The 26,507-nt window shown below is 48.3% G+C and overlaps 1 protein-coding gene across 2 annotated transcripts in view; it reads left to right on the top strand.

Moving 5' to 3' along the window:
- Nucleotides 1–26,507, top strand: part of SNCG (synuclein gamma) — a 49,213-nt gene that overhangs the window by 5,229 nt on the left and 17,477 nt on the right. For both annotated transcript variants that reach the window (XM_060240798.1, XM_060240797.1), the window contains exons 2-3: nucleotides 19,434–19,475; nucleotides 20,761–20,888. In XM_060240798.1, the coding sequence (XP_060096781.1) occupies nucleotides 19,434–19,475; nucleotides 20,761–20,888 (170 nt within the window). The remainder of the gene's footprint in view (nucleotides 1–19,433; nucleotides 19,476–20,760; nucleotides 20,889–26,507) is intronic.

The following is a 26,507-nucleotide window of genomic DNA, read 5'->3' as shown; positions in this document are numbered from 1 at the left end:
TTCCAATCGGAGACTGAGGCCTCCGGAGGGGGAAAGTCACATGGTCCTCTGGGGGCAGGGCTTCCCCCCATCGGCCAGCTGACCGGGGGCGGGAAGGAGCCTGGGAAAGCGGAAGAACCCCCGCTGGGACCTGGGGATTGGCAAGCCTATGAAGCGTCTCTCTTGGGAAAGGAGGGAGAACTTGCTTTGCCAGGCTCTCTCAATCGCACAGCAGAGCTACTGAGTCAAGCCTCTCTTCCTTCTATTGGCTGAGGCTCCTCCTCCTCCTGGTTCCCTGGGGAAGGAAGGAAAGAGACAGAGCTTCCTTTGCCCAGTTCTCTGGAACCCATCGGAGAAATACAAAGAAAGCACCTTTAAGACCAACAAGTGCTAATGTTTTAAGCATGTTTTAAGGGTGGTTTTTCTTAGACAAACACAAAGGTTTTTTTTTTTTTATCTCTGCTACCTAGTCATAAATGGGTACACATATGGCTCGGCCTGGCAAGGCCTCATTTATGTCAGATGTGGCCCTCATAACAAATGAGTTTGACACCCCTGGCATAGATTATAAGTGATCCCCCACCCTAAATGCCTTTCTCCACTGGCTCTACCTCCCCCACCCACAAAAAAAAAAATCTCCAGGAATTTTCCAGGCCAGATTTGACAGCTCCAGTTGTGACTGTCTAAGTCAGTGGAAGGCAATGGGGTGGATCTCTGCTCAGGATGGCACTGTACTTCTCCCACAGTTCCTGATTTCCCAGCGTTGAAACAGCTTTTGGATTGCAATTGCCACAGTCAGTTTTTGCAAACCACGCTGAAGGGCACTGCATTGCCAAGGTTTTTGAATTGGCATTTTCTGGGACAAAGATGTCCCCCGGACAACTTGCAAGTGATGTCGAAACTGCAGCTAGGGAATTTAAAGGAGATAGGGTTGCGAGGTCTAATTCAAGAAATATCTGGGGACTTTGAGGGTGGAGCCAGGAGACTTTGGGGGTGGAGCCAGTAGCTTTGGGGACTTTTGGGGGGTGGAGCCAGGAGCACAATTGAACTCCAAAGGGACTTTTGGCCATCACACTTAAAAGGACTTGGAGTGTTCGGTTTTGGGCACCGCATTTTAAGAAGGATATAGACAAGCTGGAACGAGTCCAGAGGAGGGTGATGAAGATGGTGAGGGGTCTGGAGACCAAGTCCTATGAAGAAAGGCTGAAGGAGCTGGGCATGTTTAGCCTGGAGAGGAGGCAGCTGAGAGGTGATAGGATCACCATCTTCAAGTACTTGAAGAGCTGTCATAGAGAGGATGGTGCGGAATTGTTTTCTGTGACCCCAGAAGGTAGGACCAGAACCAGTGGGTTGAAATTAAATCAAAAGAGTTTCTGGCTCAACATTAGGAAGAACTTCCTGACGGTTAGATTAATTCCGCAGTGGAACAGGCTTCCTCGGGAGGTGGTGGGCTCTCCTTCCTTGGAAGTTTTTCAACAGAGGCTAGATGGCCATTTGACTGCAATGAGGATCCTGTGAATTTAGGGGGAGGTATTTGTGAGTTTCCTGCATTGTGCAGGGGGTTGGACTAGATGACCCTGGAGGTCCCTTCCAACTCTATGATTCTATGACTGCACACCTTTTTAAATGCCTTCCCTCTATTAGAAATAATGGTTAGGGGCACCTTCTTTTGGGGCTCATAGAATTAGACCCCCTGGTCCAAAGAGGCATTGGATGCTATGCTGCAAATTTGGTACCTCTGCCTCAAAACACACACCCTGAGCACCAAATATCCGCAGATCAATTCTCCATTATATCCTATGGGAACTGGTCTCTATAGAGAATAATGGAGTGCCCAAAAGACATCCCCCCTTGAAGATTTGGGATTAGGGTTGTCATCTGTAGGTTGGAAAATACCTGGAGATTTGGGGGTTGGAATCTGGGGAGGTTTGGGGTGGGAAGGAAAGTCAGCAGGGTCTAATGCGTTAGAGTCCACCCTCCAAAGAAGCCATTTTCTTCCAGGGAACTGAGCTTGGTCATCTGGAGATCAATTGTATGAATGAGAGGTCTCCAGGTACTACCAGAACGTTGGCAACCATATTAGGGATTGTGAGGGGAAACGGGAGGATCCCCAGCTGGCCCTGTCTTCTGTATCAGCAAGCGTATCCATCTCACTGGTTCTACACATGGAGTTGCTACTAGAAGCAACAGAAAGGGTCTAGTTATCTTGCACAAGAAGATGACTTCAACTCAGCTCCCAGAGTTTGTCCACAGACAGAAAGATACCTACTGTCTTTGGGGAGGGATGGTGGCTCAGTGGTGGAGCATCTGCTTGGTAAGCAGAAGGTCCCAGGTTCAATCCCCAGCATCTCCAACTAAAAAGGATCCAGGGAAGTAGGCATGAAAAACCTCAGCTTGAGATCTTGGAGAGCCATTGCCAGTCTGAGTAGATAATACTGACTTTGATGGACCGAGGGCCTGATGCACTATAAGGCAGCTTCATGGAGTACAACTTGTCTGCCTTCCACCTCCCATGGCAGCCAGGAATAACACCTGCAATCTTCTTCCTGGGTAGGTTTGCCAACCTCCAGTGCGACCTGGATATCTTCCAGAATTACCGCTCATCTCCAGATGACAGAGATCAGCTCTCCTGGAGAAAATGGCAGCTTTGGAGGGTGGACTCGGTGGCCTTGTACCTCACTGAGGTCCTTCCCCTCCCCAAAACCCACACTCCCCAAGTTCCACCCCCCCAAATTCTAGTAATCTCCCAACCCAGAGATGGCAAGTTGGGGGTAGTGGTTAAGTGCATGGACTCTTGTCTGGGAGAACAGGGTTTGATTCCCCACTCCTCCACATGCAGCTGCTGGTGTGACTTTGAGTCAGTCAAAACGCAGTCAGAAACTGTTGTGCTCAAAAGCAGTTTCTGTCAGAGCTCTCTCAGCTCCACCTACTTCACAGGATGTCTCTTATGGGGAGAGGAAGAGAGAGGAGATTGTAAGCCGCTCTGAGACTCCTCCGGGTAGTGAAGGGTGGGGTATAAACCCAATCTCTTCTCCTCCTCCTCCTCCTCCTCCATTTTCTTCTCCTCCTTCTTTTTCACTATTCTGGAGGGACACTGAACCCCCAGAAACAGAATTTATGTGGCATTTCAGGCTGCTGTGAGAGGGAAGAGAAAGTTGTGCTCTGTGAGCTATCGTTGCCAACCTCCAATGAGTGTGGTGGAATTATAAGCAAGAAGATGGGGCAGTTCTGTATAGCTGCCTGAATTTGCTTAGGCCTCTCTGGTTCTGTCCCATAAGGTGTTACAGGAGGTTCTTCAGGCCTCACTGTGTGCCCGACGCTCTGCTCTAAGAGAACCGTTTACCTTTCTGAGTTCCAGTCTCAAAGTCAAAATATCTAGAAATGAGGACATGTGGCTCCAAGCTCTTGCCCTGACAGGGAGGGTGTTTGTAACCTTGTGTAGCCATGGGTGTTTTTACATTGAGTTTGATCCAGAGTTTTAGAGTCTTCAAATCGCCTGCCACTGTTCCACTTTAATTATTTCCTTTTTACATTTAAGCGTTTCAATTTGGGGGTAAGGGGCTGCCTCTGATCAGAGGGCAGCCGGAATACCAGTGCTTAGTTAAATGTATACGATTGCTTGGAAATCATGTCAACACTGCAAAAACAATACAAATTTAAATTACTAGATGAGGCAAGCAATGAGATGTAAAATTTTCAAGTGCTGTCAGTTCTCATGCAAATTACTGCACCTTGTGATGGCTTTTGGAGGAGTCTTTTAAAATGCATGAAAACTTCTACAATACAGGTTTGAAATGCCTGTAGAGAAAAGACCAGATCAAAACTAGTGTGGAGAAAAATGTTGCAGAAGCAGCTCCAAAACTCATCTCACCGAAACAAATGTAGATGCTTCAGGCAGCAACGATGCAAAACAGTTGTGAGAACATTAGGTAATGTAAAAGGTGAGTTTCCAATGCGACGATAGTATAATTTAGTAGGTTCAAAGCATTGCAGAGACGAGATCATAGTGAGGACAGCTCTTTATTAAGGAAAGCATGGTGAAGGCTGCTCCCAACAAAGACTGACTAACGGCCTGTGGGCCAAACCTATACACAACTCTAATCTCCCGCGCTAACCTGCTGTTGGTTCATTCAAACAGGCAGGTGTCTGTGATAGGTGTAGGGCAGCAGGTATTTGGAGTCCCTTTCGGGACTCCAACGACATGATCTGGTTAGCCGGGGCAGAATCTGGGTCCATGGAAGGCAGCGGCAGTGAAGGGCCAGCCATACAAATAGTCATGAAATAGCCAGACCCTCCTTGTCAATCAGCATGTAGTTGCGCTCCGGCTTTTGCAAGGTTTGGGAATAGTGTGCCACCGGGACCTCGCGGCTGTCCGGCAGCACGTGAGCTAAGACCGCCCCACCCCGTATGGTGACGCATCGCAGGCCAAGATGACTGGCAGCCGCTCGTCAAAGTGCGCCAGCAAGCTGTTGGAAGTCAAAATGTCCTTTACCGCCTGAAACATCGAGGCTTGCTGGCGACTCCAAATCCATGGCTCCAGAAGTTGAGTCGCTTCACCCATCGGTCCCATCTTTCAGGTTGATTGGGGTTGAACTCCGGCAGTTGCCCATGGGGGCCGGGCGCTGCGGCCTGGTCAGGGTTGGCCCCTGGAGAAGTTGTTTCCCTGGTGCTGGCGGAGCCGGAAGCTTGGCTCTGACTCATCTCCTGTCCTGGCGTGGCGACCCTTGTGAGCAATGGCGGTGCGATGCGCGGAGCGGGAGCTTGTTGCGAGGCACGGTGCGTTGCCAGTTGCTGCGTCGCCTACCAGGATCCCACCGTCGTCGCCACTATAATATAGTGGGTTCAAAGCATTGCAGAGACGAGATCATAGTGAGGACAGCTCTTTATTAAGGAAAGCCTGGTGAAGGCTGCTCCCAACAAAGACTGACTAAGGGCCTGTGGGCCAAACCTATATACAACTCTAATCTCCCGTGCTAGCCTGCCATTGGTTCATTCAAACAGGCAGGGGTCTGTGATTGGTGCAGGGCGGCAGGTATTTGGATCCCACTACCCATTGTTATACAGTCCCCAAGCTCTGCTTTCCTGGCTCCAGTGAGCTGGCAGGAAGTACATACTTTAAGGCACATACATAGCAGATAGAGGGTCACAAACTGTCAGTGTAAAAACACCCAATGACTCTGGTCAGAGTCTTTTGGTCTGAAAAGGGAAGGGGTCTGGCCATATGATTTCTTGATTGACAGCTAATCTAAAGAGTATTTAACGCCAGTGTTTGAGATGCTAAGGGCCCTCTGCCAATGCAGCCAGAATGCTTTCCTAAATAGATAACACTCCCAAAATGAATAAGGGCACTATTTGTTAATAGGTATTGGTTTCTCTTTTCCTTTCTGTAAGATGAATACTGAAATTCCTTCTTGCTTGAAAATGTGTGCAATATGGTTTTCTTTCAATACATCATGGATACTTTGGAACTGGTCTCTCAGAAGGGAGCCAGTTTGGTGTAGTGGTTAAGTGCATGGGCACTCATCTGGGAGAATCAGGTTTGATCACCCACTCCTCCACATACACCTGCTAATGTGACCTTGGGTCAGCCACAAGTTCTCTCAGGGCTGTTCTGCTCAAGAGCACTTCTGGGAGAGCTCTCTCAGCCCCACCTACCTCACAGGGTATCTGTTGTGGGGAGGGGAAGGGAAAGGATATTTATAAAGTACTCTGAGATTCCTTTGGCTAGTAAAGGGCGGGGTATAAATCCAATCTCCCTTCTTCTTCTTCCTTTCTCTCTCTCTCAAATCTTGAGGTTCCTGCCAGTTTCAACCCCACCCCCGTTTTTATCAAGCCAAGTGGGATGAGAGTCCTAGGAAAGGTTCCTATACTCCTAAATTCCCTAACAGTTGCTTCCCTGATTGGGAATTGAACCTGGGTCATGGCAGAGTTCTCTTGGCATAATCTCCAGACTGCAGTTCCCTTGGAGAAAATGGCCGCTTTGGAGGGTAGACTGTATGACCATTTAACCCTGCTGAGGTCCCTCCTGCCCCCAAGCCCCACCCTCCTCAGGCTCCACCCCCTGTCTCCAAGAATGTCCAAACCTGGCAATCCTAATTGTGAGTGGACAGGGCTTTTTTTGTAGCAGGAATTTCTTTGCCTATTAGGCCACACACCCCTGATGTTGCCAGTCCTCCAAGAGCTAATAAGAATCCTGTAAGCTCGTGGAGCACTAGCTACGTAAGAGGGGTGTGGCCTAATAGGCAAAGGAGTTCCTGCTACAAAAAAAAAGCCCTCTGAGGGAATATCCTTGTGCCTGAGGGGAAACTACAGGGAATGTAAGCCGCTGTTTTTACAGTGTACTGCTTCTCTGTAAGTGGTCTTGAATGCAGGACTTTGAACTTCCTTGTCACTCCATCCCATTCCCAGAGATGAGACATCCAGTGTTCCCTCTAAGCTGCAGAGTCTAGCGAGCAAAAATTCTACTTTGTGAACTACTGATATTAAAGTTGTGAACTGCTGGCATTAAAGCTGTGAGCTATTGCATTGATTAATGTGCTCTGGGGTCATCCTTCCTGAGCTAAGACAAAAATGTGTGAGCTGGAGGCTAAAAGTCTGTGAGCTAGCTCACGCTAACTCAGCATAGAGGGAACACTGGACATGACATCCTCGGTTTGGACTTCAGTAGAAGAAAAATGAACCGAAAGGGGTGGTGGTGGGGGGTAGGGCTCCCCACCTGCTCTGAAATGATTTGAAGAGCTCCATTCATTCAGGTCGGATTGCAAATGGATCCTGTTTAAAATCAATGGGATGCAAGTGTTTCCCCTCTCCTCGAGCTGTTAGCCAAAGGGAGGGAGGGAGACACCCACAGCTTGCCTAGAAACATTTTCAGACTTGGCACACTCAGTGGTGAATCCACAACCAGCTTTGCACTGCATTGATAGGCTCTCATGAGTATGCTTCAAAGTTCCAGTGGACTATGCACACCAGCAGCAATACTGCTGAGTCATTGCAGAGAGAGAGAGAGAGCATGCAGCTAGTTTTGCGACAGCCACTGCAGCAGATGGCATCTCCTCTGCTTAATGTGCCTTCCCATTAAGCCTGCACCGAGCTAGATGCCTTTGGCTTCCCCCGGTTAACGCCAAGTGGACTGCATTGCAGCTTGGACTCGGTGTCTGATGCTCTTGACAGGGCCTGTTCCCTTTCGCTGAGTCATTCATCATTGGCCTGCCCCCCCTCCCCGCCTTATGGCAGATGCAAAAGTGGTGCCGGTCATCCTTGCAGCTTTCGCTAGGAACTATTCACATGGGCTGACACCCGGGATGATGCAGCATGGCTGTGCTACAGCAGTCATTCACAAGCAGATATCCAGGTAAGCAGCCGTGTTGGTCTGAAGCACTAGAACAAAGTAGGAGTCAAGTATCACCTTTAAGACCAACCAAGTTTTATTCAGAATGTAAGCTTTTGCGTTCTCTAAGAGCACTCTTCAGATGAGGAATCAAGTACAGTGAGCAGAGCTACATATAGCTGGCGGGGAGTGGTTTAGAGTGCAAAATGGTGCGGATTTAAAATCCAATGACAGAATAGCAAAATGAACAGATTGAGCAAACCTTTGATCTGGGTAGCATGAGCGTGAGAAACCGGTGAAACGGTAACCATGTCAAAACGTGAGACTAAAAGAATATAGTGAAAATGGGTTAAGTATATTCTCACTACATTTTATTGTATTCTTTTTTTTTCTAATGGTAAACTTGAATGATGTTTACATGTTAAAAAGTAAGTTAGGTGGACAATAACATCGCTATCCAATGTACCATATTTTTTGCACCATAAGGCGCTCCGGACGATAGGACGCACCTTCTTCCTGGGGGGCGATCCGCTGCCTCTGCCTCCGATCCGGCGCTTCCCCCGCGCCTCCCTGCCTGGCTCCATCTTCTTGCAGCAAGCGCTGGGATCGCTCCATGTGGCCCTACCACAAACCCAGCACTTCGCGAGCGCCGGCTGCAGAGGGGGCAGTTTGCTTCCTCCTTGCTTGTGTGCCTGGCTCCACCTCTGATGCTTAAAGCAAGCGCTGGGATCGCTCCCTCCGCCCTTCGATCCCAGCGCTTGCTTTAAGCATCACAGATGAAGCCAGGCACACAGGCAAGGAGGAAGCACCCGCCCCCTCCGCAAACCCAGCGCTTCGCAAGCACCGGCTGTGGAGAGGGCAGCGTGCTTCCTCCTTGTCTGTCTGCCTGGCTCCACCTCTGATGCTTAAAGCAAGCGCTGGGATCGGAGGGCGGAGGGAGCGATCCCAGCGCTTGCTTTAAGCATCAGAGGTGGAGCCAGGCACACAGGCAAGGAGGAAGCACGCTGCCCCCTCTGCAGCCGGCACTCGCGAAGCGCTGGGTTTGCAGTGGGGCCACGTGGAGCGATCCCAGCGCTTGCTGCAAGAAGATGGAGCCAAGCAGGGAGGCGCGGGGGAAGCGCTGGATCGGAGGCAGAGGCAGCGAAGCTGTCGCAGAGAGCCAGTTTGGTGTAGTGGTTAAGTGTGCGGACTCTTATCTGGTCGAACCAGGTTCGATTCCCCACTCCTCCACTTGCAGCTGCTGGAATGGCCTTGGGTCAGCCATAGCTCTGGCAGAGGTTGTCCTTGAAAGGGCAGCTGCTGTGAGAGCCCTCTCCAGCCCCACCCACCTCACAGGGTGTCTGTTGTGAGGGGAGAAGACATAGGAGATTGTAAGCCGCTCTGAGTCTCTGATTCAGGGAGAAGGGCGGGATATAAATCTGCAATTCTTCTTCTTCTTCGAATCGCCCCCCTCCCGGAAGGTACGTACCTTCGCTGCATAAGACGCACACACTTCCCCCCCACACACTTTTTTTTTGGGGGGAAGTGCGTCTTATGGTCCGAAAAATACGGTATTTCTCTTTTAGCTGTATTGACATACTCAGATAAGGAATACTGGCTGTTTATTTCATTACATATACTAAACCCATCTTCCACTATATTTTAATGTATTTTTCTTCTGTTGGCAAAACTATATATATGTTACATGTTAAAAGGTAAATTAGTTGGATGGGAAAAACTTCTGAGAAAGAAACGCCCTCATTTTGGCCCAGGCTTATAAACAATAGAGTGATTAGCAGACATTCTCACATTTTGACATGCTAATGCTACCCAGATCAAAGGTTTGCTCAATTTGTTAATTTTGCTATTCTGTCATTGGATTTTAAATGTGTACCATTTAGCATTCTAAACCATAGCACACCAGCTATATGTAGCTCTGCTCATTGTACCTGATTCCTTGTCTGAAGAAGCGCGCATGCACACGAAAGCTTACATTCGGAATAAAACTTTGTTGGTCTTAAAGGCGCCCTTGACTCCTACTTTATTCACAAGTAGAATTGCTGCTTCCCTCCAAGTGGAGGACTACAACCCTGTTCTGGTCAGATAAGGTCTTGCTTGCATGCATATGCATTCATCTATTTATTTATATCCTGCTTTTCTACCCAAGTCAGACTCAAAGCTGTGATTGGAGCATCATTCTACTCTCCTCTATTTTCTCAAAACAGCCCTGTGAGGTAGGCCAAGTTGAGAGTTTGTGGCAGGCCCAAGATCACCCAGCAACTTTCCACCCAGATCACCTGGCAACCGTGACCTTAGAGCCAGTTTGGTGTCGCAGTTAGGAGCGCGGACTCTAATTTGGGAGAGCCGGGTTTGATTCCCAACTCTTCCTCCACATGCAGCTGCTGGTGTGATCTTGGGTCAGTCATAACTCACTCAGAGCTGTTCTCAAAAGAGCTTTCTCTTCTTCTTGTTCTTCTAGTGGGAGTTTAAACAGCGTCGTCCACAATCCTACTCTTCCACTCTAGCCACTACATCAGATGATCTCTTGCAGGTCACACCGCACTTTGAAGGCCTCTGACATGCAGGGCATTGTAAGCGATGATCCATAGAAGGGCAGAGAATCATCTGAGTTGTGCTCCGGATGTTCTCCAGAGCATAAGGCCAAAAAGAAAATCTTCCATTCAGCAAAGGCTACACTTCTCCCTTCAATTTGTTTCACGGTTTTATTTCCTTAGTTCACTTTCTGATGCATCTCATTAATTATCCCTTAATTAACAAACCATTAATTGCTTTTGTTCTAGGATAGGAGTTTCATTAGCACTTTTCTCATTGTCACAAAACCAGTTGCTCGTTACAATGTTGCCCCCTCCCCCCTGTAATAGCAATGATTACAAAATCAGGACACAAAAGGAATGAATTACTCTGCAATTCAATTCAACAAAGAGAAAGAGCAACACAGCTAAAGGGCATGGCCTTGAAAACCTCCATAGTGCCTTGACCCCACTTTTGGCACCAGTGGTCGATCTAAGCTGAGTTAGCGTGAGCTAGCTCACAGATTTTTAGCCTCCAGCTCACACCTTTTTGTCTTAGCTCAGGAAGGATGACCCCAGAGCACACTAATTTATGCAGTAGCTCACAACTTGAATGCCAGGAGCTCACCAAGTAGAATTTTTGCTCACAAGACTCTGCAGCTTAGAGGGAACATTGTTTGGTACCCAGATTGCATTGTAAATTACAAATAGCATCAAAAAAAAATCTGTTCTGAAAAAAGAGGGAGGACAGCATGGAAAACACTAAAATGCGATGGGAAGAACGTCGCCTGAAATCTCTGAGTGAATGAATTACACCGATCCAGAATAAATGGGCCATGTTGAAAACAACAACAACAGAGGACTTCATGCAGAAGCAAACAGGAAAAAAACATCCAAATAAAATGTCTATTGTTTCCAGCCTCCAGTTTTGTTTCCAATGAGAAAAGATGTGCAAAAGAAGAGAAACGTGCTTCTTCAAATTACCTGTGGGGTGGAGACGGGATGAACTCCTAACCTTATACGCCCAAGCTAAAGGCAGAGATTAGCTCGAGACAATCCCTTGTTTATCTGTTTTCCCCACGATGACAGCTGTCTTTTGCCAGCAAGACGAGACCACTGGCAGATCTGGTTTCATGCCATGCATTAGACAGTTATGAAGCCTGAGTCACTGGGTGTGGCCGTCAGCGAAGACAGGGGGGAAAGCCAGACAATCTCAGCAAAAACAATAGTAGAGCTCTCTTCTCCCGGCTATTGTTCCTGCAATTCTCTGCTTTTGCAGAGTTTCTCAGTTCAGAGTTTTCGATTTCCAGGGGCGACGTAGAGATTATTAATGACCTGACCTGGATAGCCCAGGCTCCCTTGATCTCATCAGATTCTCGTACATTAAGCAGGGTCGACTCAGGTCAGTATTTGGATGGGAGGCCGGCTTGTGTTCCCTCTAAGCTCTGCGTGTGAGCAGTGCTCATTAGCACAGGGAACCACTCTCAGCAGCAATCTGGAGCCGCACAGCGTCTTGCCTGTGTGAAGATTACGCTTAGCCAGGGGTGCCAAACTCATTTGTTACGAGGACCAGATCTGACCTTGTTCCTGGCTCCACCCCTAAAGTCTCCTGGCTCCACCCCCAAAGTCCCCCGATATTTCTTGAGTCAGACCTGGCAACCCTATCCCTTCCAGTTTGGTGTAGTGGTTAAGTGTGCGGACTCTTATCTGGAAGAACCGGGTTTGATTCCCCACTCCTCCACTTGCACCTGCTGGAATGGCCTTGCTGTGAGAGCTCTCACAGCAGCTGCCTTTTCAAGGACAACCTCTGCCAGTCATAGCCCTGGCAGAGGTTGTCTTTGAAAGGACAGCTGCTGTGAGAGCTCTCTCAATCCCACCCACCTCTCAGGGTGTCTGTTGTGGGGGAGGAAGATGAAGGAGATTGTGAGCCTCTCTGAGACTCTGAGATTCGGAGTGGAGGGTGGGAAATAAATCCAATATCATCACCATCACCTTCTTCTTTTTTTCCTCCTCCTCATGGGATATGGTTCCAATCCCAACCAGGCCTAAATTGTTCACAAACAGGCTTCCTATTGGTGAACTTTGAAATGCACATGGATTAGAGTCACTAATTCTGGTTTGGGAAATTCCTAGAGATCTGGGGGCAGTGCCTGAGTGGGCCAGAATCAGAGAGCAGGGGAAAGTCTGCAAGGGTTTAGTGCCATAGAGTCCACCTTCTGAAGCTGCCATTTTTTTCCCAAGGGAACTGCTCCCAGTAGTCTGAAGATGAGCTGGAATTCCAGATCTCCTGGGCCCACCGGAAGGTTGGCAACTCTAACATGGATTGTCTGGCCCCAGTGAAGACATGAGTTAAAACCAGGGGTAGAATTCTAGCAGGAGCTCCTTTGCGTATTAGGCCACACACCCCTGATGTAGCCAGTCTTCCAAGAGCTTACAAAAAAGAGCCTTGTAAGCTCTTGGAGGATTGGCTACATCAGTGGTGTGTGGCTTAATATGCAAAGGAGCTCCTGCTAGAATTCCACCCCTGGTTAAAATGTTATACTTAGCCCCTTCTTGTCCAGGCCAAACATGCCCAGTTTTTTCTTCTCCTTTTCCTCATGGGCCTTGTTTTCCTGACCGCTGACCTTCTTCCCAACCTTCCTCTGAACCTGTTCCAGTTTGTCTACATCTTCTTTCAGGTGTGGTGCCCAAAACTGGGCAAAGTACTCCAGGTTAAATGAAGGCTGTGTTTTGACTACACGAGATTTACGATAGAGCAAAAGGCTGTGTTCCCACACCAGGCCACTTGCTGCCCTTACCCAACGAGTCTCTGTATCGTTGGCAACTCTATGACTGATCAGTGTGTTGTTACACTCACAAGAGAAATAATCTCTGGATTTGGGCATTTTGGAAACCTGCAGGTGTGTCTGTCTGTGACTCTAAACAGGGGGTTCATTTTGGGCGAAGGCAGGGGTGTAGTGTGTGTTCTCTTTCAGGTGACCTTTACAAGCTTTCAAATGGAATTTCATACTCTGACATTTTGTTGAGGACTACAATATAGCTTTCAGACAGAAAAGGGTTTGGTTGTCATCCCAGAGAATGTACTTCCTTTTAGCAAGCCTTTAATAAACTCTGGGCGTTGCCAGTTGAATCATTTCTCTCTGACTCAGCCCCCCCTCCCCACCCCCACCCCCATGTACACAGCACTCGCAACCGCAGATCTCTGCTGTCAGTGGAATTGCCAGCTGACCAGAAAACAAAACAGCAGCACATTGTTATTGTTGTTTTCTTACTTTCAGACGACTTGCCAGAAAAGAAAGGGAAGAGGCCTTTTTGAGAGATCCCTGGGTGTTTCATATTTTTTTTTCTTTTTATTGCAACCTAAAGTTCAATTAAAGGTAAAGGTAAAAAGTAGTCCCCTGTGCAAGCACCAGTCGTTTCCGACTCTAGGGTGACATTGCTTTCACAATGTTTTCGCCGCAGACTTTTTACGGGATGGTTTGCCATTGCTTTCCCCGGTCATCTACACTTTCCCCCCAGCAAGCTGGGTTAGGGTACTCATTTGACCGACCTCGGAAGGATGGAAGGCTGAGTCGACCTGGAGCCAGCTACCTGAACCAGCTTCCGCTGGGATCGAACTCAAGTCGTGACTCGTGAGCAGAGGGCTCTGACTGCAGTACTGCAGCTTTACCACTCTGCGCCACAGGGCTCTTAAAGTTCAATTACAAAATGCAAATGATAGAGAATTACAGTAATTAATTATACATTACTCCGTTATCACAGTATTTTCAAGCATAGGTAATATAGTAAGAATGTTAAAATGTAATAATATTCAGTTGTAAAACACATAAGTTACAAATAGTCATTTGTTGTTTCTCAAAAATAAATCAAAGATTTATATAATGGGATCTCTGTTAATATATTATTCACAGTCATATAACTTAGTACCGGAAACCAAATTGCTGCAAATTTGGATTCATAATGTTCTAGAGGAGCCTTTGATATTTGGTAAGAGATTTTGCTCAAAATAAAGTGTTCCCATAATTTTGTTTGCCTACGGTAGGTGAAGATTTGTCAATCCATTTTAAAGCAATGGGTTGTTAGGATTTTTAAAGGAGGAAAGGCAGGTCCTGTAAAAAAGCCATGGATAAATCTGCTATTTGTTTTTTTACCAACAGAAGTTAAATGTGTGATGTTACTATTTGGTATTCTTGATACTTTTGGGGGGGGGCAACAGTGGGAGGGTTTCTAGTGTCCTGGCCCCACTGATAGACCTCCTGATGGCACCTGGTGGGTTCTTTTGGCCACTGTGTGTCACAGAGTGTTGGACTGGAGGGGCCATTGGCCTCATCCAACATGGCTTCTCTTATTTATTTAATGTATTTCTATTTTCTGTTTCCACAATACCCAAAATGGCTTTCTGTATATAAACGCACATACGGTAGTTAAAACTCATAAATTAATATACAACAAATTATAACTACAACTCTTGTAATATGATGATGATGATGATGAATTGCCCAGTCCCTGCTACCATAGGGCTCTGGATGATTTACAATAACACTAAAAACATTAGCTAGATAGAAACAATACACAAAATTAGGAATACATTAACAAGAACACATGGTGAATACAGAGACTTATTAACTATTCTAGTTACAGACTGCCAGTTACTTCGTGGGCAGGAGGAAAGAGGACAGAGCAAGCGTGAAAAACAGAGAAGGTCATGAGCCCCCAAAGAAAGTGCCCCATCCTTCATTATTTCCAATGGAGGAAAGGCGTGTGGTGCCTTTAAATGTGATGCCCAGAACTCCTTTGGAGTTCAATTGTGCTTGTCATAACCTTGTTCCTGACTCCACCCCCCAATGTCTCCTGGCTCCATTCCCAAAGTCCCCAGATATTTCATGAATTGGACTTGGCAACCCTAGGGACAAGCTAAACGTCACAGCATCTTTCCCCCGATAATGATGCTTTTGGAATTCCATCCATGATCTACTGCAGCGTGTATAGGATGGGGATGCAATTAACTGGGATGCAATCATATAGGAGCACAGGATTAACGTGGATGTAAGAGGGATAAGATGTTTCCTCTCTTCCTGCATGAATTCTGCTCTCTCATATAAGTGAGGATTCTGATGGGAGGTGGGAGAGGAGGTCACCAACTGGCCTGGGGGCGGGTGGAGAATGTGCTGTCACGTTAACAGAAAATTAATGGGCTGTTATCGACCATCCTGATGAGCCCCGTGGCGCAGAGCGGTAAGTTGCTGTACTGCAGTCCAAGCTCTGCTCATGACCTGAGTTTGATCCCGGTGGAAGCTGGGTTCAGGTAGCCAGCTCAAGGTTGACTTAGTCTTCCATCCTTCCGAGGTTGGTAAAATGAGTCCCCAGCTTTGCTGGGCGTGGAGTGCAGATGACTGGGGAAGGCAATGGCAACCCACCCTGCAAACAGTCTGCCGTGAAAACATCGTGATGCGACGTCACCCTATGGGTTGGTAATGTGCTTGCACAGGGGACTACATTTACCTTTATCTACCATCCTGCCCAGGCACACCGTAAAACCATGTTGCAAGTTGGCCATCTGTGTGGGAGAACCAGCTTAGTGCAGTGGTTAAAAGCAGCAGACTCGGATCTGGAGAACTGGGTTTGATTCCCCTCTCCTTCACATGCAGCCAACTGGATGACCTCAAGTCAGTCCTAACTCTCTCAGAGCTGTTCTCTCAAGAGCAGTTCTCTCAGAGCTCTCTCAGCCCCACCTACCTCACAGAGTGGCTGTTGTGAGGAGATGAAGGGAAGAAGATTGCAAGACTCCTTTGGGTAGGGAAAGGCAGGGTATAAATCCAATCTCTTCTACTTCTTTATAGCATATTCACAGAGGGGGCACGTGTGTGTAAGTAACACACAAACACATATTTTAAAAGCAATGCTTTTTCCTACTGAAAGATGTGATTCCTTTTCTCACCAGATGGGTCAGGCCTTTCTGGCGTTGGCTTCATGGTCAGGAACTCCATTGCCTCCAAACTCGAAAACCTTCCAACAGGTCACTCAGATCGCATCATGTCCATGCGCCTCCCACTTCAAAACAAGCAGCATGCAACACTCTTCAGTGTGTATGCCCCAACCCTTCAAGCAGATCCTGCAGAAAAGAACAAGTTCTATGCTGATCTACGCAACCTCGTACGGAAGACCCCTACAGAGGACAAGGTGATCATCCTTGGCGACTTCAATGCCAGAGTAGGTAAAGACTCGGAAGCCTGGAAAGGAGTACTTGGCAAACACGGCATTGGCAACTGCAATGACAACGGGCGCCTCCTGCTAGAATTCTGCATGGAGCACCAGCTCACCATCACCAACACTATCTTCCAGCAGAAGAACAGTCTGAAGACAACCTGGATGCACCCACGGTCCAAGCATTGGCACCTTATCGACTACATTCTGGTGCGCCAGAGAGACCTTCGAGATGTCTTACACACCCGAGTAATGCCCAGCGCAGAATGTCATACGGATCATCGTCTTGTACGCTGCAATCTCCGTCTTCACTTTAAACCCACACCCAGGAGAGGAGGTATTCCTCGGAGGAAGTTTCAGGTTGGCAGCCTCCAGTCAGCCGAAGTTAAAGCTGCCTTCCAGGCAAAACTCCAGTCAAGAATTGAGGACCTCAGTTGCCCCACAGACCCTTCTCCAGAAGCACTCTGGGAACACCTAAAAACTACCGTCCTGCAGATCTCTGAAGAAGTCCTCGGGTTCTCCACAAGGAAGAACAAGGACTGGTTTGATGAGAACAATCAAGAGATCCAAGAATTACTGGCAAAAAAGAGATCTGCCTACCAAGCACATCTTGCTCAGCCCTCCTGTCCTGGGAAAAAAGCAACCTTTCGCGCTGCATGTAGCAACCTCCAGCGCAAGCTTCGAGACATTCAGAACGAGTGGTGGACCAAGCTTGCAGAGAGAACCCAGCTGTGTGCAGACACTGGTGATTTAAGAGGGTTCTACGAAGCCCTGAAGGCAGTATATGGTCCATCATATCAGGCTCAGAGTCCCTTGCATAGTGCAGACGGCCAAGTGCTCCTCACAGACAAGGCATCCATACTGAACCGGTGGTCGGAGTATTTTCAGGTTCTCTTCAGTGCCAACCGCGTAGTTCAAGATTCAGCAATCCACCTCACCCCACTTCAACCGGTGAAAACAGAGTTGGATGAGATCCCCACCCTAGAAGAGACTGTTAAAGCCATCAAGCAACTGAAAAGTGGCAAGGCAGCAGGAGTTGATGGAATTCCACCAGAGATCTGGAAGCATGGGGGCACAGTACTACATAGCTCACTTCACAAAGTACTTGTCACCTGCTGGGAACAAGGCAAATTACCACAGGACTTTCGTGATGCAATCATCATCACCCTATACAAGAACAAAGGGGAAAAGTCAGACTGCTCCAACTACCGGGGGATAACCCTGCTCTCCATCGCAGGCAAAATCCTTGCCAGAATACTCCTGAACAGACTGGTGCCCACCATTGCAGAAGAACTCCTCCCAGAGAGCCAGTGCGGCTTCAGAGCTAACAGGAGCACCACCGACATGGTATTTGTTCTCAGGCAGCTCCAAGAGAAATGCAGGGAACAGAACAAGGGTCTGTATGTGACTTTTGTCGACCTTACCAAAGCTTTCGATACCGTTAGCAGGAAAGGCCTGTGGCAAATCTTGGAACGTTTAGGATGTCCCCCAGGGTTCCTCAGCATGATCATCCAGCTACACGAAGACCAGCGAGGCCAAGTCAGACACTGCAATGACCTCTCGGAGCCCTTCCCAATAGGCACAGGTGTAAAGCAAGGCTGCGTTCTCGCGCCAACTCTCTTTACGATCTTCTTTAGCATGATGCTTCAAAGAGCCGCAGTAGATCTAGATGAGGACGATGGTGTCTACATCCGCTATCGCACCGATGGCAGCCTGTTCAACCTGAGGCGACTAAAGGCACACTCCAAGACAATGGAAAAACTCATCCGAGAGCTACTGTTTGCTGATGATGCTGCACTCGTCTCCCACTCGGTATCAGCTCTGCAGCATATGACGTCCTGCTTTGCAGAGGCTGCCAAGCTATTCGGCCTAGAAGTTAGTCTGAAGAAGATAGAAGTTCTCCACCAGCCTGCACCCCAGGAAGATTATCACCCTCCCTGCATCACTGTGGGTGAATCAGTTCTGAAGACAGTCCAGCAGTTCAGCTACCTGGGGTGCATCATCTCCTCAGATGCCAAGATCGACAAGGAGATTGACAACAGGCTGGCAAAGGCAAACCGTGCATTTGGCCGACTGCACAAAAGAGTGTGGAGCAACAAGCATCTGAAAAAAGGCACAAAGATCAATGTTTACAAAGCGGTTGTGATGACAACCCTCATCTATGGCTCCGAATCGTGGGTTTTATACCATCATCACCTGCGACTCCTTGAGCGCTTTCATCAGCGCTGCCTTCGCACCATCCTCAACATCCACTGGAGTGACTTTGTGACCAACACTGAAGTCCTCAAGTGGGCAGAGGTTACCAGCATCGAGGCACTGCTGTTGAAGACGCAGCTGCGCTGGGCGGGGCATATTTCTAGGATGGAAAACCACCGCCTTCCCAAGATTGCCCTGTATGGCGAACTCTCCACCGGCCATCGAAATAGAGGGGCACCAAAGAAGAGGTACAAGGACTCCTTGAAGAAATCCCTTAGCACCTGTCACATCAACCATCACCAGTGGTCTGACCTAGCCTCAGATCGCAAAGCATGGAGGCACACCATCCACCAGGCTGTCTCTTCCTTTGAGAACACACGCATAGCTGGTCTTGAGGACAAAAGGAGATTGAGGAAGAATCGCACTGCTACAGGACCAACCCTAAATCAGACTTTTCCCTGCAGCCGCTGTGGCCGGACCTGCCTGTCCCACATTGGTCTTGTCAGCCACCAGCGAGCCTGCAGCAAACGTGGACTATTGCACCCTTCTTAAATCTTCGTTCGCGAAGCCAAGCCGAGAGAGGGTCAGGCTATTGGTATAAGACCTGGATAAACATTGTTTTCCTGCCTATGTTTATTCTTGGACATACACACGTTTTCCATTTCTTTTTGTTTTCATTTGCAAGAGGGTCGGAGCAGGGCACACATAACTCTTACATCTTACCTACAAGGCAGTTTTGATTTGTTTTTGTGAATTTCAAGAAGCCCAGCTTCAAGAGGGGATTGAATAAACATCTGGAGCAGAGGTCCATCAGTGGCTATTAGCCACAGTGTATTGTCGGAACTCTCTGTCTGGGGCAAGTGATGCTCTGTATTCTTGGTGCTTGGGAGGGGCAACAGTGGGAGGACTTCTAGTGTCCTGGCCACACTGATGGACCTCCTGATGGCACCTGGGTTTTTTGGCCACTGGGTGACTCAGAGTGTTGGATTGGATGGGCCACTGGCCTGATCCAACATGGCTTCTCTTATGTTCTTATATTCTCCTATGTTCTCAAACATATACCCCTTATCTGAAAAGTCACAACATCTGGGATGCAAAGAAATGTCTTTTGTTTAACATGTGTCTTCTCCATTTTGCTGTCTCCTTTACCTTGATGTTCCAGCATGTTGATAAAACATTTATAAAAACAATGCTAATTGGGTGTTTTCTTTCCACAGCTGACAAAACCAAAGAGGGGGTCGTGCAGAGCGTCACTTCAGGTAAGGGCACAATTAACTCCAATGTTCACAAGTCCCAACTTACAACCATGTTTCCCTTGCTCAAAAGATTTGTCCTAAAACTACAAAATTCGAGCCCATTAAGACCAATAACATTTTCCAGGCTATAAGCTTTTGTGAGTCAAGGTTCATTCATCCAAGTTTCTTCTACTGCCAACTAACAGGGCTACCTACCTGAAACGATCTCCTAAGTCAACAGACCCTTACACAGGGCTTTTTTTGTAGTGGGAACTCCTTTGCATATTAGGCCACACACCCCTGATGTAGCCAATCCTCCTGGAACTTAGAGTCAGCCGTGTACTGAGAGCCCTGTAAGCTCTTGGAGGATTGGCTACATCAGAGGTATGTAGCCTAATATGCAAAGGAGTTCCCGCTACAAACCCCCACCCCCCGACTTAGCTTGTAATTACAAACATGAACTCTCTTTCTTTTCATTCCCCTGAGGCATATTTCTTAGTCAGAAAACCCACAAGTCATCAAGTCACCCTTATCTATGTAATGCAAAAAGTCAACGAGGGGTATAGAGTCTCAAATGAATGGTGTAATTGCTTTCCCCTAACCAGTACTGCAAGCTTAGCTATAGCTGCAGCTATGGAGTGGGCTTTTTTGAGACACTGCACCCGTGCTCCTTCTATCATGCCCTGTGGGCTTCCAGATGTGGGCTGTAATGTTTCCCCAGCTCCAGGTGAGACTGGAGTCAAAGCAGGTTTGCCCACCATTTCTCTTCCGTATCCCACCCCCCTTTACAATTAGTCCCTATATTGCTATAACAGGTAATCAGAAGGAATCCCTCTGGTGGTCTAGATGGTGGGAAATGGTGGCTGTGAGGAGATACAGGCCAAAACAGCGAAGCACCGTGTATGGACACTCAGTTTACAAGGGCTGTGTGGCCTAATATGCAAAGGAGCTCCTGCTAGAATTCCACCCCTGGCTATAGCTTATATTTTGTAGATTGCTCATGGTGGTAGCCTTCCGTTCTAAGACATACAGGCAGGAAGAGAGAAGGTTTCACCCAGGGCTGTCCTAGGGTGCCAGCCTTCTGGGGGTGCTGAATGGGGTAACCCCCACATGACTCAGTGACCTGGGCTATCCAGGTCAGGGAGCCATTTCAACTTTTGTGCTTTTTATTTTCCCCACAATTCATCTGTTTTTGAAAACCGGTTATCGGTGCAGGGAGTGGGAGAGCGTTGTCTAAAGTGCCAGATAGTCTAAGGTGGCCCTGATTTCACCATGACTTGTAACTCTTCTATTTTTGTTAAACTCTTAGTTGCTGAAAAGACCAAAGAACAGGCCAATCTGGTGGGCGAATCTATGGTATCCAGTGTCAACACGGTGGCAAAACAGACTGTAGAAGGAGCAGAAACTGTCGTCGCCAGCACTGGGGTTGTTAAAAGGGTGAGTGCACTCTTCCAGCACTGCCATATGTTCCAAGGACCAAATCGCACATTGCCTCAGCAAACGCTTGTTCCCAGACACACCAAAATCTCTCAGTCTTTCGTTAATACTCATAGATCAACAGGTCATAAGCAAACAGGGGAAATTATATTTATATACGGACAATGTGAGAAACAGAACTCTACACTTTTCAGCATTGGGCAGCGATGCCATAAAATGCCATAGACAACAATCACATTTGGATTGATATCTGCTAGTAACTTAGCTATGAGGCTTATTTTTGTAGCAGAAACTCCTTTGCATATTAGGCCACCCACCCCTGATGTAGCCAGTCCTCCAAGAATCATAGAATCATAGAGTTGGAAGGGACCTCCAGAGTCATCTCGTCCAACCCCCTGCACAATGCAGGAAACTCACAAATACTTCCCCCTAAATTCACAAGATCCTCATTGCTGTCAGATGGCCATCTAGCCCCTGTTTAAAAACCTCCAAGGAAGGAGAGCCCACCACCTCCCGAGGAAGCCTGTTCCACTAAGGAACCGCTCTAACGGTCAGGAAGTTCTTCCTAATGTTGAGCCAGAAACTCCTTTGATTGAATTTCAACCCATTGGTTCCGGTCCTACCTTCTGGGGCCACAGAAAACAATTCCACCCTATCCTCTATATGACAGCCCTTCAAGTACTTGAAGATGGTGATCATATCACCTCTCAGCCACCTCCTCTTCAGGCTAAACAAGATCTTGCAGAGCTCTTAGTGCAGGGCTTACTGTAAACTCTTGGAGGATTGGCTACATCAGGGGTCTGTGGCCTAACATGCAAAGGAGTTCCTGCTATAAAAAGAAATACCCTGCTTAAGTACAGCCTCTTGTTTTGCAACAAAGCACCAGTTTTGGATATAGATTGCAATCCATTTGTCACAGGCCAAATTGTATTTGTTGCAATCAATAAAGAAGTGCCGGATGGTGTCCACATAACCAGATTTGCAGTCTTATAGTCGCTCAGAGAGAGGAATTTCTAGGAACCTGCCTGCTAGTTCCCTTAATGGCGGAACATTTAGTCTTGCTTTAGAGAAAAATATTCTATATTTGGGAACCATTAGAAACTTACAGTAACCCAGTAGTCTTTGGGGTTGAACACAAAACTGTGTTTGCCAGATTACACTAACACAGAGACCGGAAACATTTACTGGGGAGAATCTGTGAGTAGGAGGGTACTGTTGTATTGGGCTTTTTGCATTCTCTTTTTTGTTAGTAAACTTATTTATTTGTGTGTATGCGCACACCTGGAAGCCATGGTGACTTCTGGTGACTGATGCCTACTGGGGGCCTGGAGGATATTCAGGGAGGTGGCTGAATAAAGCCTGCCCTGTCCTCCCAACTGCTGGTAGTCCAAGTAGGTTTCCCTATCCAAGTATTTGCCGGAGTCAACCCTGCTTAGCTTCTGTGAGCTCTTGCCCAAAATGAGGCCTATATGTGAAAATGATTCATGTTGTGCATCCATGACCCAATGCATGTCACACTTATGGTTTTTTAGTCCTTGAGCTGAAATCCTAATAATGCCTTCGTACTTTCCTATGACTTCTGCTTTGGATTGGACGTTATATACCAGGTGATGCTATTTACCTCCATCCATGAAAAGCTCCTACAGATTATTTTTTATGTGCTAATCCTCTAGTTCAGCGGTCCCCAACCTTTTTGGACCCGTTTTGTGGAAGACAATTTTTCCACAGACGGTGTGTGTGTGTGATGGTTTGGGATTATACAATTGTACACTTTATTTCTATTACTTAGGTGTAATGGTTAAGTGAGCGGACTCTTATCTGGGAGAACCGGGTTTGATTCTCCACTCCTCCACTTGCACCTGCTGGAATGGCCTTGGGTCAGCCATAGCTCTGGCAGAAGTTGTCCTTGAAAGGGCAGCTGCTGTGAGAGCCCTCTCCAGCCCCACCCACCTCACAGGGTGTCTGTTGTGGGGGAGGAAGGTAAAGGAGATTGTGAGCCGCTCTGAGACTCTTCGGAGTGGAGGACGGGATATAAATCCAATATCTTCTTCTTCTTCTTCTCTCACATAGTTGTCCTTGAAAGGGCAGCTTCTGGGGAGAGCTCTCTTAGCCCCACCCACCTCACAGGGTGTCTGTTGTGTGGGGAGGAAGGTAAAGGAGATTGTGAGCTGCTCTGAAATTCAGAGTGGAGGGCAGGATATAAATCCAATGTCATAATTGTCTTATTATTATTACTACAGTGTAATATATAATGAAATAACAGGGCCGGATCTAGGGGGGAGCAGAGGGGGGGTGCTTGTCCCGGGCACCGACAGACGGGGGGCGCCAAATTGGGTATGGAGGCCATTGTATTCTATGGGACCATAAAATAGAATGGCCCATAAGGGGGCACCATTTTTTGATTTTGCCCCCCCCCCTGGGCGGGCCCCCCCCCCTGGGCACCCTAGGCGAGGCTAACTTCCGGTTCCCCCCTCCCCCAGTAAAAATCACGTAGATCCGGCCCTGTGAAATAATTATACAACTCGAGGCCTGGCTGCTAACAGGCCACGGAGCAGTACAGGCCCATGGCCCAGGGGTTTGGGGACCCCTGCTCAAGTTAAAGGACAGGACATTATTCTTTAGGCTTTTGGGGCAACCTTTGTGATAACTGAAGAGCGGAATTCCTGCTTTCCTCCCTGCACGGCCCCAAGGCAAAATGAGGCTGCGTGATCCTACCATTTGCATTTGATGGGTTGGAAGGAGAGGCGTGATTGTCACCCGTCTGAACCCTGGCCACACGACAGATTCTGGCCCACAGAGGTCTGATATGGGTTGGCGCTTCCAAAACGTTGTACTAGAGATCTCTGTAGAAGAGAAAAATGTGTTCGCACCCTGAGCAATGACTTGGCATGGACAGCCCAGGCCGCCGATCACATCAGATCTCGGAAGCTAATCAGAGACTCTGGCAAGTACTTGAATGGGAGACTTCCAAGGAAGACTAGGGTCACGGTGTGGAGGCAGGAAACAGCTACCCCCTCTGGAAGTCTCTTGCCTTGAAAACCTGATGGGATCGCCATAAGTCAGCTGTGACTTGATGGCACTTTATATCACCACCGTGAACCATGATGACTCCGCTAGGCAAACTCAATCATTTGGCAGAGATATGAAAGTAGTACGATTGAGCCATTTTTGGCTGGGGTACATGTGTTCATTTTCTCACGAGAGCCACTGTGGTGTTGCGGTTAAGAGCGGCGGACTCTAATCTGGAGAACTGGGTTTGCACATGCAGCCAGCTGGGCGACCTTGTGTCGGTCAGTTTCTCCCAGAGCTGTCTCAGCCCTGACCTACCTCCCAGGGTATCTGTTGTTGGGAGAGGAAGGGAAGGTGATTGTAAGCTGCTCTGAGATACCTTACAGTAGTGAAGGGCAGGGGGTTAAAACCAACTCCTCCTCCTCCTCCTCTTCTTCTCAACATGACTTTTCATGTGCTCATTTTTGTGTGTAGCCAAAGTGGCTCCCTCCCCCTTCCCAGGCGAATCTACCCACTGAAGTGAACTAGAAAAACAGGGTAAGAATGTGTTGAATAAATAATGTATCACAACTAACATAGATGATGTTAGAGATGCATGGCCAGCTCCAAGAATCTCTGCATTTCATATCTTCTCTTCCACCAGTGATGTCTTGTAAACCAAGGCAGGCGGAGTGGCTTGAACGACTAGGAAATGTACAGTGTCGTCCTAAGCACAGTTACACCTTTCTAAGTCCATTGAAATGAAAAGTCTTCGAAAGATGTAACCACACTCGGGATTGCGCTTTCATCTTGTGATGAAAGAAGACAATTCAGCTTTCGTTATCAATAGTCAGGGCCAGCCTTAGACTGCCTGGCACCCTAGGCGAGGCTAACTTCCGGTTCCCCCCTCCCCCAATAATGTCACCAAGTCACAGAGGCACCCAATTTGGTGCCCTCAGAAGGCTAGCACCCTAGGAAGTCACCTAGTGAGCCAGTTTGGTGTAGTGGTGAAGTGTGCGGACTCTTATCTGGGAGAACCGGGTTTGATTCCCCACTCCTCCACTTGCAGCTGCTGGAATGGCCTTGGGTCAGCCATAGCTCTGGCAGAGGTTGTCCTTGAAAGGGCAGCTGCTGTGAGAGCCCTCTCAGCCCCACCCACCTCACAGGGTGTCTGTTGTGGGGGAGGAAGGCAAAGGAGATTGTGAGCTGCTCTGAGACTCTTCGGAGTGGAGGGCGGGATATAAATCCAATATCTTCTTCTACCTCACAGGGTGTCTGTTGTGGGGGAGGAAGGTAAAGGAGATTGTGAGCTGCTCTGAGACTCTTCGGAGTGGAGGGCGGGATATAAATCCAATATCTTCTTCTACCTCACAGGGTGACTGTTGTGGGGGAGGAAGGTAAAGGAGATTGTGAGCTGCTCTGAGACTCTTCGGAGTGGAGGGCGGGATATAAATCCAATATCATCTTCTTCTTCTTCTTCTTGTGGCAGGGCTGGCCCTGCCAATAGTGTATTGAAGAGACCAGGGTCTCTTGAGCCTGAAAACGCTTTGGAGGGTGGACTTTGCAGCCTTGTACCCCATGGGAGGTCCCTGTCCTCTGCAAGCTCTGCATCCAAATCTCCAGGAGTTTCCCAGACTGGGACTGGCAGCACTAGGCCCACCTCCCCCCCCCCATCTCCGCCATTGACCAGGGAGAACATGGATGCTTTGGAGGGTGGATTCTACGATGGACTTGTTCCCCATGGAGGTCCCTGCCCTCTCCAAGCTCCATACCCAAATCTCCAGGAGTTTCCTAGCCTGGGGTTGGCAACACTCGTCCCACCCCATTCCCCACCAGTAACCAGGGAGAACATGGATGCTTTGGAGGGTGGACTCTACAGTGGACTTGTGCCTCATGGAGGTCCCTGCCCTCTCCAAGCTCTGCATCCAAATCTCCAGGAGTTTCCTAGCCTGGGGTTGGCAACACTCGTCCCACCCCATTCCCCACCAGTAACCAGGGAGAACATGGATGCTTTGGAGGGTGGACTCTACAGTGGACTTGTGCCTCATGGAGGTCCCTGCCCTCTCCAAGCTCTGCATCCAAATCTCCAGGAGTTTCCTAGCCTGGGGTTGGCAACACTCGTCCCACCCCATTCCCCACCAGTAACCAGGGAGAACATGGATGCTTTGGAGGGTGGACTCTACAGTGGACTTGTGCCTCATGGAGGTCCCTGCCCTCTCCAAGCTCTGCATCCAAATCTCCAGGAGTTTCCTAGCCTGGGGTTGGCAACACTCGTCCCACCCCGTTCCCCACCAGTAACCAGGGAGAACATGGATGCTTTGGAGGGTGGACTCTACGATGGACTTGTGCTTCATGGAGGTCCCTGCCCTCTCCAAGCTCCATACCCAAATCTCCAGGAGTTTCCTAGCCTGGGGTTGGCAACACTCGTCCCACCCCGTTCCCCACCAGTAACCAGGGAGAACATGGATGCTTTGGAGGGTGGACTCTACAGTGGACTTGTGCCTCATGGAGGTCCCTGCCCTCTCCAAGCTCTGCATCCAAATCTCCAGGAGTTTCCCAACCTGGGTCTGGCAATCCTATCCCCCATTCCTTGCCATTGACCAGGGAGAACATGGCTGTGTTGGAGGGTGG

Source organism: Heteronotia binoei, chromosome 6 (assembly GCF_032191835.1).
Source record: "Heteronotia binoei isolate CCM8104 ecotype False Entrance Well chromosome 6, APGP_CSIRO_Hbin_v1, whole genome shotgun sequence".
Classification (NCBI taxonomy): Eukaryota; Metazoa; Chordata; class Lepidosauria; order Squamata; family Gekkonidae; genus Heteronotia; species Heteronotia binoei.
This window is presented reverse-complemented; position numbering and strand designations above follow the sequence as displayed.